Consider the following 19163-nt stretch of genomic DNA (forward strand, 5'->3'; position numbering starts at 1 on the left):
GCTCTTAGATGTCTTGATTTAGATGAATTCTCTTAGGTTAATTGATTTTTCTTCTCTCTTCAGTGTTAACAGAAAATTTACACTGAAGATGGGAAAGAATACATGTATGAAAAACCCTGCCTGTGTGCTGGAGGTCACTTTTCCTCTCCGGTTACCACAAACATCATCCCACCTTCGGAAGGAGCCCAGAGCCCACACTGCAGCAGCTGCGGGGGCTCGGGGAGAAGCAGCGCTGGCCCGGCCCAGCCCAGCCCGGTGTCCCCCCGGTGGCTGTCCCGGGACGGGGCGGGCCCGGCGGGCGGTACCTCCGACCTCCGGGCGGCATTCCCGGCTGGAGCCATGGCCACCTGCGTGCAGCTCTGCACCGCGGCCGGGATGCCGCTCGTGGGGCTGGGCACATGGAAGGTAACGGGGACAGAGGGGCAGAGTCCGCGCCCGGTGCCATCCGGAGCGCTCGGGGGCGCGCAGGGAGCGGGGGCAGCTCGGCTCGGTGACACGTCCCCGTCTCCATCCCGCCCGGGATGCTGCCGGGGATGCCCTGTCCCTCCGGTGCTTTCGGCAGGCACAGCCCCGGCGCTGCTTTTGAAGCCGCTTTCCCTGCCGTGCCCTCCGTCCCTGCCGTGCCCCTCCTGCCGCGGGGGACAGGTGACCCTTGCGTGTCCCCAGCCAGGGAGAGGCGGCAGCTCCATCCCTCCCGTACCCGCCAGGGATGTGCGGATCCCACCCAGCCCCTGCTATCCCGACCAGGCTCACGCGGCTCCCTGCGCCCCTCTCCCTGCCCCTTCCCGTGCCACGGCACGGGAGCATTTCCCTGCTGCTTCCGTGCTGTGTAATGTGGGCGAGGTCCCCGGGATCCATCCAGTAATGATGATAGAAGACCATTCATGCGTTTTGAGCAAGTTCTGACAAAGAGGTTTGCACTGTTGTTACGGTGACTACAAAACCACTGATCTATACAATGCCTAGAGACAAACACTGCTGGATTTGTGTGATCTAGATATGCCAACATTTCCTTGTGCACAGCTCTTACATGCCCTTGCAGGGTATAGAAACACACAGAATTGCACTCTGTCTCTGAAGGCAGCAGCTGACATAAAGTTCCAATTACAGGACAGGTGGGATGTGCCCCAGGACAAGCTGGGCTAGAGCACAGTGGATGACTAAGGCATAGACCACTGCCCTCACCATAGAACTAAAATTCTCCCAGCTGGGCCATCTGACTGTGTCTCTTCTTAGACACAGCACTGGGAAGTGAGGAGTGTTGAGCAAGAGGCACTGCAGAGCTCCCTGGCACCAAACTTGGCTCCCCCTGGTCCATCCCGGGCAGTGCTGGGGGCTCTGTTCTACCTGGCTGTTGGCTGAGCCTGCTTGGGACTGGGCTCATGGATAAAGGGCTGGAGGCTGGCTTCAAACCCAGCAGCCATCATTTTTAAGATTATGAGAGCTTTAAGAACATGGCATGGAAAAACTCTACTTAAAACCCCACTGTATGTGTTTCTTTAGTTGCTAGGTAGCTAAGAAATGGCCTGTATGCTTTGGTTTGGGATCTTAACCTTCTTTTTCCAGTCTGCAGCTGGGCAAGTAAAAGCTGCGGTGACGGCTGCCATCGATGCCGAGTACCGCCACTTTGACTGTGCCTATGTGTACCAGAATGAGAGTGAGATTGGGGAAGGGATCCAGCAGAAAATCCAGGAAGGTGTTGTGAAAAGAGAGGATCTCTTCGTTGTCAGCAAGGTAAGGTGACCTAGGATCCAGGGGAAAGCTTTGTGACAACGTATGCATAGAGGAAAATTCAGAGTAGTGGGGAAAGGCTGTGTGCTACAGTGGGGAGTAATTAGGAGAATAGTTCTGGCCCATACTGGCTGAATCTTCTTTTGGTCACTGTATTTTGTACAGCGTTATTTAAGATGTGTTCCACCATTCTCCATTTTCATGGGACTGTTCAAAATAGGTGTTAGGCCGAAATGGTCCCAGAAAGTGTGCTGGCTTTTTTTCCTTCTTCAGGAAAGAGCTTTAACCCAGTAGGTCACAATCTGCCTTGTTTTTTTTTCTCTAGCTGTGGTCCACTTTTCATGAGAAGCCTCTGGTGAAGGGAGCCTGCCAGAAGACTCTTGCTGATCTGAAACTGGATTACCTCGATCTCTACCTCATGCACTGGCCTCTGGGGTTCAAGGTACAGTAGCAGCAGGGCCCTTGGTTTTCTCTCCTGGGAGAGCTCCTCAGCAGTGCCAGGAGCACTTGCAGCACCACTGCTGCTCCAGAAAGAGCCCGTGCCTGCTGTGCCAGCACTGCCCCAGTGCTGCCCACCCTGCTCTGCTGTGCCCCTGATCTCTGCCTGAGAGCTCTGCCTGCACAGCATCCTCTGCCCTCCTGATGTCGGAGAGGCAGACCCAGCAACAAGGCCAGGACTCCCAGCTGCAAGATTGACTCATGCTGCTTTACTTTGGGCTAAATCATCCTTTCCTGCTTTGAGGGAAGGAAGGATGTACTTTGCTGCCTGACAGAAATGCTTTCCTCTGCATGTTACAGAATCACAGAACAAGAGAATGTTTCTGTCTTCCATTTCTTTAATCATTGAGTCCTTATTTCAGTACAGATTGAGCTGGCCTTTGCTGTAGGAGCCTTAAAGTTGTCCCACAGACCTTGGATTTCAAAAGGTGAGACTTTCTGACACCCATGTCAGAAGTACATGGAATACATCTCATCCTTCATGTACTTCAACGGATCTGATGTCTCAGTCTGTGTCTAGTCTTGGCTTTTTCTTTCTGCTGCAGACAGGTTAAGACCTCCATCCTATCTGCTGCTTTTGAGCTTGTCGACTGTTTGTCACACTTGCAAAGCTGTCATGGTTAGTTTTATATGAAAATAGAGCTTGAGTAAAAGTGTCATGGCGTAATGCTCTGACAGCTGCACACTGGATGTGGAGCAATGTGGAGATGTGGGGTTCTGAGTTTGTTCTGATTTGCCACCGACTTAAGCTGAAGCTCCCCTCACAGGACACCTGTGTGTTTACATAATGTGGCATTCACATTCTCTGGACAGAGAGACATAATTCTGTCTCTCAGGAGAAGCACAGAGAGAAGAAGATAAAACAATTTTTATCTCTGCTCCTTTGTTTTCCCCATGTGGAATGTGGTGTGGAGATTGTTTACCTGCAGTGATTGCTGGGTTGGATTCTGGTGAAGGGTGTTTGTGTTCAATGACCAATTGGATCCAGCTGTGGCTCAGAGTCTCAGCAGAGAAATCAGGAGTTGTTAGTGAGTTGATAGCTAGGTAAGTAAGAAATGTGTAGGTAGAATAGGATAGTCTCTCTTTAAATAGCATATTAATGTAATATAGTATAGTTTTAATAAAGCCATCCTTCAGCCTTCTGATCTGGAGCCAGCCATCATCATTTCTTCCCTGTCAGGGCTGCCTTTTTCACTACAACATAATACCTTCCTCAGTAGATGTGGCTTGGCTTAAATCTGACTTAAATGTTCCTGGGACCTTAACAGATCCTTCAAAAAAAAACCCTACCTCAGTTCTCTCCTAAAATAATAGTAGAGGACGACTTGAAGCTTGTTTGTATCACAATGAACAGATCCCACCTTAGTGGCTTCTTTAAGCAAAACTAGAAAGGAAAACTATGACTAAAACAAAGTCTTCTATTCCCTGCAGGGGCAAAACTCACAAGGACTACCCATTCAATGCAGAATACTGAAGATGCTCATATCCTGCCCTCCTTCAGAGCTTGGTCTGGTATTCTTCCTATCAATTTACCTGAATTTCTTATTACATTTCTCCTCCTGCAGCCAGTGAAGTCACAGCATATGTATTCAGTGATCATCTTTTATTTACTCTATCTGAAAGAAACAGTAAAGTTGCTCCAAAAGAATAAAATGGGGGCTGTAATAATTTTCTGTCAAAATGTGGATTGAGTAATCCACATTTAGCGAGCGAGAGACTTTGAACTACACATTCCCATTTTTAATTTCTCTTGCTTCAACACAACAGGCTGAGGAGGATAGTTGGCAGTTATGGGAGAAAAATCTGAGAAATGTGAACTAAAGGCCAGCAGTTTTATCACTCCAGAAGTAACTGAGAAAGGAGTTTTTCCTACTTAGGAAAAACTTTCCCTTAGGAATAAAAAAAAAAAAAAAAAGAAAAAAACTCCATAAGCAGAAAACACACAGGTGCACGGTCAGGACTATTTTCATCCAGGTTTCCTCCTGAGCGTGTGGATTTTCCCTGGGACAGGGCACATTCCCCTTTCCCTGCGGGCAGCAGAGGGCAGCCATCCCTCAGCCACCCGCGCTGTCCCCTCCCCGCCAGTGCAGGGACATCCCTGATGTCACACAGCCCGGGGGTCTGGCTGCTGGCACGGGGAGCTCAACCCCCGAAGTGCTGCCATCCCCTCTGGCCCTGTCAGCCTCGGGGCCAAATTCTCCCGGCCCGAACCCGATGCCCCTCTACCTCCATCTGCCTCCCCCTTCAGCCCAGCCACCCATCTGCCACTGCCCTTGGCCCCAAAGCCCCAGGTGACATCAGGAGGTGTTTGCTTTTGGGGCCGTGCCGCCTTTCCGCTCCCAACACCTGGGCAGGTGGCCAAACACAATCATGCAGTTGCACGCTGGGTTTCAAGGCAAAAGATCAAAACCTTTGCTGAAGAAAACGAGCACCTCATGGACTTCTTTCCAAGATTGCTGGACTCCAGGACGGTTTGGGTGGGTGGTAACGAAGGATCTCTGAGGCCCGGTCTTTAGAGCATAGGGTTTATTGTAAAGGATGAAGGGCCCTGCTTAGAGTTGCTAGCCGCAACTCGTGGCAGGCCCAGGGAGAGCGGGGGGAGAGAGAGAGGGAGAGAGAGATGGTGCTAGGTGAGTGTCCCAAGAGGAAGGTCCAAGAGAGAGCGTCCGGTCCCTCGGCCACACCTTATCAGGGGGCTTCAAGGTGGGCTGGGACAGGACTTGGGCCAATGGGGTTACAGACATCGGATACTTCAGGGGAGGGTTACAGGTATGGGATGAACCATACATTGGGGGTGAGACAGGACATTCCATTTGACCTTAGGATCTATCAGAAAGGAGGGATTGCATTATTGTTTTCGGGATGCTCAGTAATGAAGGTTTGGTATTTCAAACCTTGTTTTCATCTCGATATCTGTATTCTCTGATTCTTTTGCCAGGCCCTCATATTTATAGGGCCTTGCTATTTCATCTTCCCCAACAGCTGAAGAAAACGAGCCCCTCATGGACTTCTTTCCAAAATTTCCACTTTCAATTCATGAAAACCTAATCCAAGAACGTTTGCTTCGCAGCTTCCTAAAGGAAGCATCCCATAAAACCTTCTGTAATCCCCAGGCTGAGGTGAGACAGCTCTGCTGAGATCAAATACTCGTTTTTATTGGACAATAAAGATACAATGTTACTATGGTGCAGAAGTTTGGAGCACTGTCTTTTTAGTGAATACCTACTCCAGCACAGGTTACCCAGTGCCCATAGAGCCCTCAGTAGTTTCCTTGTTCAAGCATAACTCATCCACCAGCTGCAGTCCCCTTGGAATTAAGTCCTTTCAGCATGGATCTCCTTCAAAAAGTGCACCTGTGTCTCCAGAAGTATTCCTGAGTCACAGTACTGTGAGCTTAAATGCTGGCATGGGACAGGGTCTCCACACAGGTCATCACCGCCATCTCTTGATACCGTCTGCAATTTATGCTCTTTACATTCCACCCTGCACTTTATTGAAAGATATGTTAAGAATTGTTTCAGCCTTACTCAAACTCCATCTTTAACATAATCATCATCTTACTGCATATTCATTAAAAACTCCACCCCTTGCCCCTGCAGACCAGTGTAGTTAAAACCTCACCAGTGCAAACATAAGACACATATCCCAACCCCACCCCTTCTCCCACAGACAAAATTATCAGGATCAACACTGCAACAGTCAACATATTTTCCCACCACTTCTAAAATGCTTTCCAAGCTGAACTCCCAGCACTATCCTTGGTCGTGCCACTACTCTGCCCATCTTCTGGCATGCACCATCCAGAACAAGGCGTGTAAGTTACTCCTTGATATCCCAGCAGCTTATCAAGTGATACCACTAGTAACTGTCCTCAGACCTTGCAGCTTTCAGGCAACAGCATCAGTGATCACCACTTTTTCAGGGTCCCTTCCCCTTTTCCTGTAAACACAACCCAGCAGTCTGAGAAACGAAGGGGGAGTCTCATCTGTGGGATCAGCAGAATCAGACAATTTCTCCCCTTCACTGGTGGGTCCTAAAGCCTTGCTGCGTTGGGAAGGACAGTGCCTGCTAGTAGCAGAGACCCCAAACTTCCCAGAACTCTGCTCTTACAAGGCAAAAACTTGTATCCCATTTGCTTCAGTTTCCCAGCACTGACATAGTCACTGCAGGGACAGTTGCTGCAAGTGTTCAATATTTCTGTGATTTCATTCTGAGCAAAGGGCTATCAAGAGAGCACTCAGATTCTGGGGAGCAGCACTCCTACCTCCACAGGCCTACCTAACCTTGCAACTCAGGCTGCCTGAAGAGGCTTTGTTTTCACTTTGCCATCAGCTTTCAGAAAGCATCTGTTTCTCTCTTCCAAGTCACCTTCCTACCCAGGCAAGAGCCCTGCACCTGGTCTGCCCAGGTGCCTCCTCTCTTCAGGCAATTGCACACTGTGTGTAATCCCCCCTGGACATGCACTGGCTGCTCCACTTCCAGGACTGTGTATTCCCAGGGCCAGGATAATTGCTCCTTACAGAGCTCTTCTCACTACTCCACCTCTGGGCTGTGACTCAGGGTAACTGAGGAGAGAAAAAAGAACACGGGAGAACAAATGAGTAAATGCCTTTCTCCCCATTCCCCAGCCTCTGTTTAAGCCAAACACCAATCCGCTCCCTGTCCTCCTCTCCACCCTGCCTTTGTCACCACAGATTACATCCAGGCCACCCCAGTCTTCCCCACCCAGAACCAAGAGTGGATCAGAGGGTGATCTGGGTGCCTGATGCTTCCTTTCACCACTCAGTCCTGCTTACTGTGTTCTAGAGCTCCTGGGTGGGCAGTCTGCTGTCCCCAGGGCTGCCACCGTCCCCAGGGCTGCCACTGTCCTGCCCAACAGGGGTGGCCCAGCCCACAGGACCCCCCTTTGGAGTGAGGTGCTGCCCTCCTTCTCAGGGGCCAGGGGGGCTGGAGGGGACACACACGTAGGTGCTTCCCTTCTTCCAGAGCTCAGTCATCCCAGGTACAGCACCAGTTTCAGAGCCAGCCAGAATCGGTCCTGACCAGCCTGGGGCAGTTCATGGTTTCCTCCTGTCCAGGCTGTCTCCTGCACTAAACCTGCCCTTCTCACACAATAATCACCACAGAGGGGTGGCAAGATTGCTTCCTCATCCTTGGCTGTGCCCGGAGCTTGCTATTTCAGCAGGTGCAGTTAAGGGACAAAAGCGTGAAGACAAAAAGCATCATCAGCTCTGAGAAGATGGGAGATCCACCAAGATATGCTCCTGGGCTCAGAGTGAAAAAGAGGCCTTCTACAGTCAGAGCTGGCCAAGCCCCTGAGATCTGCCTCCTGACATCCAGAGATTGAACTGGAACCCCCCACTGAGCAAGATAAATCTCCCCTCCAAGCAAAGCAGAAATTCCTGCTGTGCTTCCCCACAATTCAAGCGTGAAACCTGCATGCCCTGACCTCCAAACCCTGGTTTAAGCTGTGCCTGTGTCTGTGGGTAGCTCTGAAGCTGCAGACCCCTTCAGCTCTTCCCCTCAGTTGTAGATATGATCACACCTTGCAACACTGTCACCTCCCTTTGCCTTCAGGTGTTCTCAGAGGGCCACTGGGTCTCTCTGGTAAACACTGTCCATAAGGACATACCCACTTCCCTCATTTTGGGTCCTGTTCTCAGATTCCAAACACCACTGGTCATCAAAGTCACAACTTGTGGTGAAATTACCGTTACTAAATGCAAAGTCAGCAAAACAAACTGAAAACTCATGAGATTACTCCTCCTGTTCCAGTGCACGTGGATGAAGGAAAAAAAAAAATGAAGCAAGACCCTCCTCCCCCTCGCAGCTCCTCAATGTCAGCGCTCTCTGTAAAGACATGGCCATGTTATCAAGGACACAGGGCACAAGATTTAGCAGGCTGGCTGTCACAGGGTGACTCGTGCAGTACTTCTTCTTCCCCCAAGGCCCCCACCAGACCTTCGGGAGAGGCAAGCAGTGGAAAGCTGACTGGCCTTACAGCTCTGAGGGGAAAGGCTCCAACTAGCAAGACCTAACAGCACAAACAAAATACAGAACTTCTGCCTGAAGCCTCTTGTGACAGGATGGAGGCATCTCTCTGACTTGAAACCATGAGGGAAAATTCAACCCAAGCGGCAAGAGATAAGCACCAAGTTGTGTAAAGATTTTGTGATCCCAGTGAAAGCACATCGCACCCTGCCAGGGATGCCTGATGGTGCTGACCTGAAACAGGAGGAACATTAAAGAGGAAAACCAATTACCTTGCTGTCCTTAGCTAAATGGAGCAAAAAATATGAAGCTGCAGATAGCAGGGACAGGCATCCAGAGCAAACGCTCGCACCTGAAGAAACCCTTCACATGTGAATAAGCAGCAAAGCCTCCCAGGCAAGTCTGGGTTTTTCCACTGCGCTGTGACGTCTTCAGCAGAACAGCGAATGCTTGTCTGCAAAAGCACCAAAGCCAGTTTCTGATGGGAGACTGCTGGCCACTACCGCCTGTGATTACAATCGTGCATTTTATTCTGCCATGTCCTCAGCACCTCCCTAAAGACAGAGGGACAACGTGATCATTATGTCACTCATTAAAAAGTCACTGTTCCTCTTCTGAGACTTTCGAAACACTTTCAAAAAAAACTCTCTTCCAAAATTCAAAATAAAGCTGGGGTTTTTTTAGATGCACTCTATCATAAAAATTACTCCTAAGCCACAGCTCGCAGAGGAAGTTGCATTTGTCCCACTTGGCGGCGGAACAGCTTCTCCTGGCTCTCAGAAAGCACCGCGGTTCCTGCTGTCGTGTCGCTGCAGCAGCAGCAGCAGCACACAGGGCCACAAGACTCCGGCAAGGGGCACCAGCCAGAGCCACCACCCCTGCGGCGGGGAGCCGGGGCTCGGCGCGCCAACAGCGCTGGGGGCGCGGCGGGACGGCCGCGTCTCATGTCCCCTCTGTCACCCGCACCCGGGGACGAGGCTGGGGGCCCGAGGCGCTGCGGCAGGGTCCGTGTGCGGTGAGCGCAGGGGGCCGCGGGCCGATCGCGCAGCGCGGAGCCGCTGCCTGCCCCGCACGGCCCCGGGCTCGGCGCCGCCCCGAGGGCCCCGCGCCGCGCCGGGCGGGGCGGGCCCGGCCCCGCTCGCTATTAAAGGCGCGGCGTTCGGCCGCAGCCGCGGTGGTGCTGCTGCTGGCGCGGCCATGGCGAGCTACGTGCAGCTCAACACCGGGGCCAAGATGCCCATCCTGGGGCTGGGCACGTGGAAGGTACCGGGACGCGCCCCTTGGGCTGGCGGCGTGAGGGCGATGGCGAGGGGGGAAGGAAGGAGAAGGAGCGCGGCTCGGGCCCTGCGAGCGCTGCCGGCGCCGCCGACAGCGGCCAGGCCGCCGCCGGGATTTGGCTTTATTTTAGCTGGGGTTTGCTTTGGATGTGGTGGCTTTCTCGGTCTTATCTTGCCGTGAGAAAGGTCTTCAGTGCTGTGTCGATGAGAGCTTTTTTTGCCGTCGCTTTTTTCAGTCCCAGCCAGGGAAGGTGACAGCTGCGGTGACGGCTGCCATCGATGCCGGGTACCGCCACTTCGACTGTGCCTACGTGTACCAGAATGAAAACGAAGTTGGGGAAGGGATCCAGCAGAAAATCAAGGAAGGCGTTGTGAAACGAGAGGACCTCTTTGTCGTCAGTAAGGTACGAGTCTGGTGATACAGGATGTACCAGGGGATACCTTTTTTATGTTAAAGTAACTCTCCACTTCTTTACTTGCCTACTCTGTTGTGCTGAGCGTGGAACAGTTCAGAACATCACTTAAGCCATTCCTGAGATTCCTACTTTGTCATCCTGTATTGAGAATTATGCAGGGTCCATACCACAAATTTGGGTGAAACTTTCAACTTGAGTCTTAATAAGTGAAACAAGACTACTTCTGCTATCTGCCAGGACACCGTGCAATCATGTGTGCTGCCACTGCACACATTGCCCAGTGTCACAGGCCAGTGCTGCTCACAGAACAAGCCCCACTTGAAGAGCTGTAGGATGACCTGGTTTCACATCACTTTCCCAAGGGGACAGGCGCCCTGCTGAACAGTACAGAAGAGTTCCAAGAGCTTTAACCCAAGAGGTCACAATGTGCCTTGGCTTTTTGTCTCCAGCTGTGGTGCACGTTTCATGAGAAGCATCTGGTGAAGGGAGCCTGCCAGAAGACTCTTGCTGCCCTGAAACTGGATTACCTGGATCTGTACCTCATCCACTGGCCTCTTGGTTTCAAGGTACAGTAACAGCAGCGCCCTTGACTTTGTCTGTGAGTGGCAGTTATGAGGAGCTATATGGCTTTATAGCCCAGAGATTGCTGTAGTTGCACAGATCATTCTATGTGTATTGTGTAACAGCCCTGCTCTGGTGCTCAGCTTTACTGTGGCCATGTGAGCCAGGCTGTTGATTTTTGCCTCTGAGATCCCTGCTTGCATGGCATCTGCTGCCCTTTTGGCCATTGAAGAGGCAGACCTTGAACCCTAGGGATGGGTTTCCCTGCTGGAAGCAGAAGTTTTATCTCTTTCCTTTTGATTATTGCTTGTGTTGTCGTCTACAAATCCAAAGTTATGCTTAATGTGGTTCTCTCTTTGTGAGAAGAGGGCTATACTTTGCTGTCTGACTGAAGTTCTTTCCTCTGTATGTTACAGAGTAAGAGATTGTCTTTTAATTCTGTCTTTAATCACTGAATCCTTAAATACAATACAGCTTGAAGTGACCTTTGTTATAGGAGTTTTAGCATTCCACAGGCTCTAGAGTTAAACTTTTTAGTTCCTAACTCTTCCACTGTCTGCATGCAAAGGAGCTGATGTCTCAGTTTGAATATGTCCAAGCTTAGGCTTTCAGTGAGAACTTGATCAAAATTTTCTCTCTACCTCTTGCTACCAAGATGAACTGTTCTTCATAACATCTGTGTTTTTAAAACTAGTTTCACATGGACAGAACTATCAAAGTGAAAATGTGTTACGGTGTAAATAATGAATGAGTAGAAAATAACTGGTTTTGAATGAAGTTGATACCTGGCAGATAGTCCTAACTGGGATACAGGGTGTTCTAACCTTCCCTGTGCCAGCAGCTCAAACAATGAGGCTCCCCATGAAAGATCTGTCAGGAAATCTGGTCCAGTATAAGGTGAACATATTCCAAGTCATAAGTGGGTCCTTCTTATGCATTTCACTGAAACACTTAATTATGAGCAGATAACTGCATATTTTTGTAAACTGGCTATAGTTCTACTTTCTGTATTACAAGTGGAGACTTAAGTTTTTCACCATATTTTTGACTTGAGGAGCCAGGGGATACAGTGTTCATGGCTTGACTGTAGGCAAAAAAACCCCACCACAGTACCATGAGAACACAAAAGAAAAGACTGAAGACTAGAGATAGTGAGTATTAAAGTCTAATACATACGTAGATAATTAGTATAATAAGGATTAGTTTGTCCTGTAATAAGAGTTTATGGGATCATGGTCTTCAGCTGGTGTTAACCCAACATCCCAATAAATGTGTGTTTCAAGCAATTTCTCTCTCACTGACAGGCAGGAGAGGACCTGTTCCCTGTAGATGAAAAAGGCATGGCTATCTCCAGCAACACAGATATTCTACAGACATGGGAGGTAAGTTCAGCTACTGCAGGAGAAAGTTTAGACTGATGAAGGTAATGAGAGCATCAGAGACTGCTGAGAGCAGAAGACAATCTCATGTACTTAGAATTACTTGGAAAGACTCACTGGTACAATAGCAAATTGTCATGTATCAATTCATCATTTTCCACTTCTAACTTGCTGTGAATTTCCCTAATCTCAAAAGAATGAGTGCTTTGAGTATGGGAAGCATGGCACATATACACCAGTGCCCTGGGATTTTTTTTTTTTTCCCAAGCCTGAGCTCTGAAAACATAAACACTTCATTTAGGTTTCTTATGAAGGAAACAAGGCATGTCAGGAAGCATGTGCTGTTCAGGCCCTGCCTTTGTATATTAGATGCTGACTTTGTGCTTCTTTCTGCCAGGCCATGGAGGAGCTGGTGGATGCTGGCCTGGTAAAAGCCATTGGAATCTCCAACTTCAACCATGAGCAGATTGAAAGAATCTTGAACAAGCCAGGACTGAAGTACAAACCTGCAAATAATCAGGTGAGCTGCAAAGTGGCAGAGGGAAGTGTTTGGTGGTATTCTTTTTTGTGTGGCCATTTGTTGGGTTTTTTTTTTTAAGAAAATGACAAAGATCTTACTTTGAAATAAGGCTATAGAAAGAAAGACTGGAGTAGACATGTTCTACTTCATAGGCTACATATTCTTCAATCTCACCCTCCAGGTGATGCCAAGGTGTGCTGTTTTTTTATGAACTCTGTGCCATTGCTTGGAAATCTGGCAGTGAGCAGCTCCAGAATCCTTCCTTGTGGGAGGGAAGGAGGGGGAACTCAGATGAGCTCTAAAAACTTCCTTGCAGTAGAGTAAGACTTGGTGTATGTATATACAGAGAATTGGATGACCTTTTCATGACACTTCTGTGGAGAAGCCAGTTCCTGTTGCTGATGACTGAGGGAATTGATCAGAAACATGCTTTATGGACTCAAGAGTTAATGAGGGGAAGGAGGAGATGGAGTTCCAGGGTGGGCAATAGAGTAGAAATTGTATAGACAGCACTTGAATGAAATCTTAGGAAAATTCAGATGGCAGGAGACCTTGGGAGAGGATCTGCTCAGAGGAACATCAGCCCTGAGATCAGACCAGGTTGTCCAGGGCTTTATCCATCTCGAAAACCTGAGAGGATGGAGACTGCACAGCCTCCCTAGGCAGTGTGCTCTGCTCCCTGACCCCCTCGAGTGCATGACAGGGAGGAGGAGTTCTCCTACATCCAGTCTCAACCTCTCTTGTTTTCAGCTTGCATCTGTTGCCTTCCTCCAAGCACCATTAAAGAGCTTGGCTTGCCTTTGAATGACCTCCTTTTAGGTACTGCAAAGCTGCTACTTGAAGGCCTGAAGCCTTCCCTTCCCCAGGCACAACAAGCCCAGCTCTCTCAGCCTTTCCCAGTATGGCAGGATCTCCAGCCCTTACCCATCCTGGAGTTTCTCTGCTAAATTGATGGCAGTCTGTCAGTATTTCTGCTACTGAGGGGAGCTGGGAAGAGGAAGACTGGACACAGTACTATGAAGGTGGTCTGGCAAGGATGAGTAGAGGCAAATGATCGCTTCTCACAATTTACTGGCTGTGTTCCTGCTGCCAGGGCTCACTGCTGCCTCGTGTCCTGCTCAGTCTGTTATGACCCCCCAAGTCCTTTCTAGCATGGCTGCTTCACAGGTAGTCAGGTTCCAGCCTGTGCTATTGCCAGGGGCTTTTCCTTCCCAGGTGCATGGCTTTGTGTGCAGCCTGGTTGAATTCCTTTGGGTTTTTGTTTGCCTGTTGTTTCTGCCTGAATGGGTCCTGCTGTAGTGGCAGTCCTGCCAGATTGACATGATTATAGACTGGCACAGGTTGCTGAAGAGGACAAGTCCCAGGATAGGCTCCAGTGGGGTCTGCCTAGGGTTGACCTTGACTCTTATGGCATCTGAAGGACTCTAATCAATTACTGATTAGTAAAACTGGGTCATTTATTGTGGTAACTTGAGCATTAGCTGCCCCAAAGCACTTTCAGAAAACTTCGTGTAAGTTTTAAGGTAACCTTTCAACATCTGCCACACCTCGCTGTCATGATCACTATATGACAGTTACATTATTATAATTTATATCATATCATTAATATCATTATTATCATCTCAATTACCTTATCTCTGACCTAGGGGTCACTGATGGGCCTCTCACACTTGTCAATGCCCTCAGGCTCTAAATGATTATTGACTATAATCAAGTTTAGCACAAAGCATTGGATCTTTGGTCCTTCATAAACTACTGCTTCTGAAGAAACGCTTGCAAGCCTGAAAGCTTGCTGTTACTAACACTTACCAGTTGGGCTAATAGTGAGAGTGCTTCCTGGAAATACTTTCTCTGTGCAGATATTTCACATGTAATCCACTGTCTTTCTTGTCATTCCCATTCTTTATTTGAATGCAGCCAGGTTGTGTTGGTTTCAAATGTAGTGAGATGTTAATTTGGCAAGGTAGTAATTGCATAACAATGATGCTAGTTCTTAATTTTTCAGCTTTGAGTGCCAGTGGAGAGGTGAGGATGACTGAACTTTGCTTATGTTGCATAAATTCAACTTATTGAATAGTTGGGAAAACTAGATGCTCTGTTAGTCTTAAATAGCTGTCTTCCTGCAACTGCTGAAGCAAAATAAATATGTCTAATATGTCCTAAAAATGGAGCTCTCTGTTCTGTTTAATATTCCAACATGTCTCAGAGGGGAAAGAGGCATGCAGGCCTCTGATAACAGCAGGCAGCTAGAACCACAAATAAAGCGCTCGAGGCTGTAAACTGATTCCATGTTTTGCACTCCCTTGCTCCACCTGCCAGCAGCACAAGTTTCCAGGGATTGCCCTCAGAGTGCAGCTGCAGGAGGCTCAAATGGCAGCGTAGTCCAAACGGTTCTCGCTGTTGCCCGCTGGAAGAAAAGTAGTGTTCCCTGGTGTGCAGCTATCCTGAAAGTCCCTCTGTGCAAAGTATCAAATACTCATGCTCATTCACTGCCTCCTGATGCACGAGCAGTTCCTGTTCCATGCTCCCTATCTGTGCATTTGCCTGCCAGAACACAGAGCCACTGGGAAGGAGTCTGTGCTCCATTATGCAGCTATTCTTACCGAAGTTTATGCTAAGTGCATGTGTGTTTGCAAAAGGTCTGTAATGGGCAGTGGGCTGAAGGTCTAAAATCTGTAGCAGGCAACCATTCTCAACATTTTCAAACTAGAGGTGATTAATGTGAGTATGGACACAAAGCAAAGATAGACTAATGAAAGAATGCTGGCCTTGAAGTTAATATGGTAGCTGTAAAAAAACATTATGGCATATTTAATTAGGGGTGAAAAAAGAACTTTGTACTTCCCTGGTGTGCAATTCTATTGCTGTGATTTTACAGCTCTCCTGGGTGTGCATTTTACTGTCCCATTGAAGCAATTGTGTAGCTGGTCACCCATATGCTGGAGATGATCTGGATCAGCAAAGTTTGTTGTCACAGTCCTTGGACCCTTCATTGCAAGGAGAGCTACTATAAATAGTAGTAAGGGGGTGAGGCACAGAGAAAATAAAGACTGTATAATATTGCTTAGAGACCATTGAGTTAGCACAAAAATCAGCCTTTGATTAGAAACTAATCCCTGGAACATGTTAAAGCAGTTCAGTCACTGTCAGTCTCTGTACTTTTTATGCTGGCAGGTGGAGTGTCATCCATACCTTACCCAGGAGAAGCTGATCAAGTACTGCCAATCCAAAGGGATTGCTGTGACAGCATACAGCCCCCTTGGCTCTCCTGACAGACCATGGTAAGATTGCTTTGCCAGGGAGCTGGTGTGGATTATTCTGGAAGCACTGAGACAACGTGTGCAGCGTTAATTTTTCATCCAGATACAGATCTTTACGAGGTTGGGCCTATGGAGGTTTCTTGCCACTGATCTTCTTTTTTCTGTGTAGGGCTAAGCCTGATGATCCTTCCCTGCTGGATGACCCCAAGATCAAGGAGATTGCAGCCAAGCACAACAAAACCCCAGCACAGGTGAGTAGGTGCCAGAGTACCCCTTCCTGTAGCACAAGGTAATGACAATGTAGAGGACAGGCTGGCTCTTTGTTCCCTGTCACCTGTGGTGTTAGGTGGCAATGCAGGTTTGTTCCTTATGTGGCCTTCCATGCATACTTGCAAAGGTGCTCTGATCATCACAAAAAACATTTTCTTGACCCATCTTCAGATGTTGCTGTGTTTGTTTGTCTTCCCATCTCAAGTGCTGTTGCAAAGAAGGGAACATTTGAATAGCCTACTCAAAATCTGGGTGAGAAGGAAAGGAATTGAGTGTCACTAAATTGCAAGGGAGAGGAGAAAGGAAGCCTTGTGGGATTTCACCACTCCTCTACGTGCACTTCAGGAAGTGCTGTTTAGAATTCAGCTGTAATTTGAAAAGCAGCTCCAAAGAGTGGGTAAATTCAGCTGAATTGTACCATTTACAGTAAGTAACTGCTTGCATGTAAGGCTCTGCTTGCATGGAGCAAGAGCCATCCCCTCTGTGATGCAGTGATGTGCCTCTTGCAGGTTCTCATCCGGTTCCACATCCAGAGAAATGTGGTTGTGATCCCCAAATCCGTCACACCGCAGCGCATTGTGGAGAACTTCCAGGTGAGTCAATAGGAGTGAGCTGAGTGCTTGGCATGTCCAGGGATGGCTTGGCTTCCCCCTGCACAGCAAGCAGTGATGCTTTCTCACCCTTCCCAGGTGCTCTTCTGACAAGAGGACTGGGCTTTTCCTCCATGTGTTTACTTACAGGCTCCTGAGGGCTGAATTTAAGATTACAGTGGGAGAGCAGGAGTGACCAAAGCTTTGGGAAACACTGTATCCTGATAATCTGAGCAGTCACATTGTGATTCTTCCTGTTTTGTGTCATGTGAATGAGTCATTTGGCAGCTTATTTGGGGCCTGAGTGCAGTAGCACACCCCAAAAGACTTCTGTAGAGCAAACACTTTTAAGGAAATAGTCCTGGTGTCCCTAAGCCATGTTGCTGCTCTGGATTCAGTGGTCCTGGACTGGTCCCAGTATTAGGATTTTGCTTCCAAACACTCAGTGGCTTTAGGTGGAATTTGGAGGTCTTGCAGCTACTATTTTGGCTTAGCACAGAAAGATGTATTCTTTGCAAGTGGGAGATGGAGGCATTCTGCTACACAGTGCTCCCCAAACTTCTTAAAGCAACTGGCATGTGTTACTGCAACTTGAGATTCTATAATTCCTGCTTCTCCCTGCTCACCTCCCTCTCCCACCCCAGCTAGAGGAGGCTCAGAAATCCAGAGGGTCATGTCTTTTTCCTTTCCCTTCATGAAGCAGTCACTTCCAACAACCACCTACATTGTGGTCTTGTTCTTTAATTTTGTGATTTTTTTTTGCTTACAAGCACTGATTTGTTCAAAGAGGTGATTTCTGGCTTTTTCTCCTGTTAGGTGTTTGACTTTGAATTGACTAAAGAGGAGATGGCAACTATTCTCAGTTTTAATAGAAACTGGAGAGTCTGCGAAATGTTAATGTAAGTGGCACTTCCTTTTCTTTAAACTATTAAGTTATCACATAGTTCAGTAAATGAAGTTACAGGTGGTGGTCTTGACTGAAATTCAGGACATGCAAACTCAGTTTTCAAAGGGGTCCTCGTCAAAATAACTTGCCAGAGTAAGATTTTTTTTTTTTAATATTCATTTTATGAACCAAAACATGATGAGCATTGAGCAAGCTTCATTTTCAGTTCAGTTGCCAAGAAACTCTTTGTAGCTGGAATTGCAACAGGAGGCTTCTTACTCGGATTTTTTTTTTTTTGTCCATATTGGAGGAATGAGCATGATGCAGACTTAAAATCTTGATTAGCTTTGCTTGTGGTGTTTTGTCTTAAGTACATTACAAAATCTGTGTGTTCTTCAGGAGTTGTTGGGAAGGTAGATGAACATTTAAAATATAACATGAGGATTTGCTACTTGGAAGTGTAGATCCCGATATGAAATTTTTTGGCAGGCTGCAGATTTTGCTATTTTCCTGTCAGTAAATAGCAAAACCTTGACTTAGTTGTCTACAAAGCCACCTCTAAGTCCCATCACCCAAACAACAGAAGACACTCAGAATCTTTTTGTTTGGAAATGCAGCACGTCGCCAAGGAAAAGAGAAACAGACTTTGCTTTTATACAGTTAATCTCTTCCCTTGGTGGTTCTTTGAAGTGGTTACAGATGCATACAATGCCTCTGGGATGTGAAATAATCTTTGCTTTTTGATTTCCTCCAGGTGCAAAACTCACAAGGGCTACCCTTTCAATGCAGAATACTGAAGATGGTTCCCTGCCTTTCTTCAGGCTTCCCAGATATGCTTCTGCTGTTGTCTATGAGTTGTCTGTGTAGCTTTTTCACTGCATCAGACACCCCTCCACACTCCCATTTTTTTCCCTTCTTTTTTCCCCACAAAGATGCAGTATATGTACTCTGTGACTCTGCTGTTTTCTTTTTTGGAAGAAGGAAATGCTGAAACAGTTCTGAAGAGCACACTGTGTGGACTAGTAGATTTTCTTTGCCAAAGAGCAAGTCTGGAATCGGTAAGCAGAAAGCATTGAGCAAGTTTGAGCAAGCAGTCACTTTTATTTTGGAATACTGTGATTTGGAGCTAGCTATTGCTGTCTGGAAGGACCAGGATATTGGCAGATGTTGCATAATGAGGTCTGCTTTTTTTTTTTTTTCTGGTTATGATTGGGATTGGTTTTGTTTCTTTGTAACACTCCATACCTTTTTTTCCCCTGTAATTGAAAGTATAAGTTGATTTCTAAGTGATTTCTACATGGGTAGCTCTTGAAAAGTGTATAGATCCTGGTTTCTTGGTGATATAAAAGCTGTTTTACTTATAATAAAATACAGTTTCATTACTGTGTGTAATGAGATGGTTATTTCAGTAATTCTCTAATGGTGGTAATGCTGGAGCAGCTGTATAATATCAGCTGTCTCTAGAGATTACACAAAAGCAAGAAAATTACCATCCTCCACAAAATCATCCATTGATGTTGACTTCTTATGTGTGCCCTGGGAGCTGCCTGCTGTTCCCATGGTTAAACTTGTGGCCAGTGGGTCTGTTTGTACCTCTCTTTAAACAGAAGTGGTTTGGTTCTGACAAGCAATACAGTCACGTTTGATTCAGTTTTTATCTTACTGAGGTGATAGTATACTTTTTGCTAGTAGAAAACTCACTTCACTGAAGATTTGAAGCCTACACAGCATCCTATGGGATTGCTTTAATAAGCAGTAGAAAACTTGCCCTCTCCAGCAGGGAG

General features: G+C 47.6%; 2 protein-coding genes and 1 long non-coding RNA gene across 3 annotated transcripts; 2 read left to right on the forward strand and 1 right to left on the reverse strand.

Moving 5' to 3' along the window:
- The first annotated feature begins 359 nt into the window (after positions 1 to 359).
- LOC128788202 (aldo-keto reductase family 1 member B7-like) lies at positions 360 to 4150 on the forward strand. Its single transcript, XM_053943099.1, has 5 exons — positions 360 to 405; positions 1567 to 1734; positions 2057 to 2173; positions 2592 to 2657; positions 3661 to 4150. The coding sequence occupies exons 1-4, from the start codon at positions 376 to 378 to the stop codon at positions 2616 to 2618; spliced, it is 342 nt and encodes a 113-aa protein (XP_053799074.1). The 5' UTR covers positions 360 to 375; the 3' UTR covers positions 2619 to 2657; positions 3661 to 4150.
- Positions 4151 to 5363: 1213 nt separating this feature from the next.
- LOC128788203 (uncharacterized) lies at positions 5364 to 9153 on the reverse strand. The gene is made up of 2 exons (XR_008430988.1): positions 8493 to 9153; positions 5364 to 6794 (listed from the first exon to the last, which is right to left on the reverse strand). It is a non-coding gene; the product is annotated as an uncharacterized LOC128788203 (long non-coding RNA).
- A 210-nt stretch (positions 9154 to 9363) lies between these two features.
- On the forward strand, positions 9364 to 18761 carry LOC128788201 (aldo-keto reductase family 1 member B1-like). The gene is made up of 10 exons (XM_053943098.1): positions 9364 to 9483; positions 9734 to 9901; positions 10363 to 10479; positions 11779 to 11856; positions 12251 to 12373; positions 15548 to 15654; positions 15803 to 15884; positions 16413 to 16496; positions 17310 to 17392; positions 18134 to 18761. The coding sequence occupies exons 1-10, from the start codon at positions 9418 to 9420 to the stop codon at positions 18174 to 18176; spliced, it is 951 nt and encodes a 316-aa protein (XP_053799073.1). The 5' UTR covers positions 9364 to 9417; the 3' UTR covers positions 18177 to 18761.
- Positions 18762 to 19163: the final 402 nt, after the last annotated feature.

The sequence above is a fragment of the Vidua chalybeata genome, chromosome 5, assembly GCF_026979565.1.
Source record: "Vidua chalybeata isolate OUT-0048 chromosome 5, bVidCha1 merged haplotype, whole genome shotgun sequence".
NCBI classification, from domain to species: domain Eukaryota; kingdom Metazoa; phylum Chordata; class Aves; order Passeriformes; family Viduidae; genus Vidua; species Vidua chalybeata.

Excerpts from the sequence above, each read along its gene's own strand:
- LOC128788202 (XM_053943099.1), top strand. The coding sequence starts at position 376 with ATGCCGCTCGTGGGGCTGGGCACATGGAAG. Across the intron at positions 1,735-2,056 it reads ATCTCTTCGTTGTCAGCAAG|CTGTGGTCCACTTTTCATGA; the intron begins GTAAGGTGACCT and ends TTTTTTCTCTAG. Across the intron at positions 2,174-2,591 it reads ACTGGCCTCTGGGGTTCAAG|TACAGATTGAGCTGGCCTTT; the intron begins GTACAGTAGCAG and ends TCCTTATTTCAG.
- LOC128788201 (XM_053943098.1), top strand. The coding sequence starts at position 9,418 with ATGGCGAGCTACGTGCAGCTCAACACCGGGGCCAAGATGCCCATCCTG. Across the intron at positions 9,484-9,733 it reads TGGGGCTGGGCACGTGGAAG|TCCCAGCCAGGGAAGGTGAC; the intron begins GTACCGGGACGC and ends CGCTTTTTTCAG. Across the intron at positions 17,393-18,133 it reads AGAGTCTGCGAAATGTTAAT|GTGCAAAACTCACAAGGGCT; the intron begins GTAAGTGGCACT and ends GATTTCCTCCAG.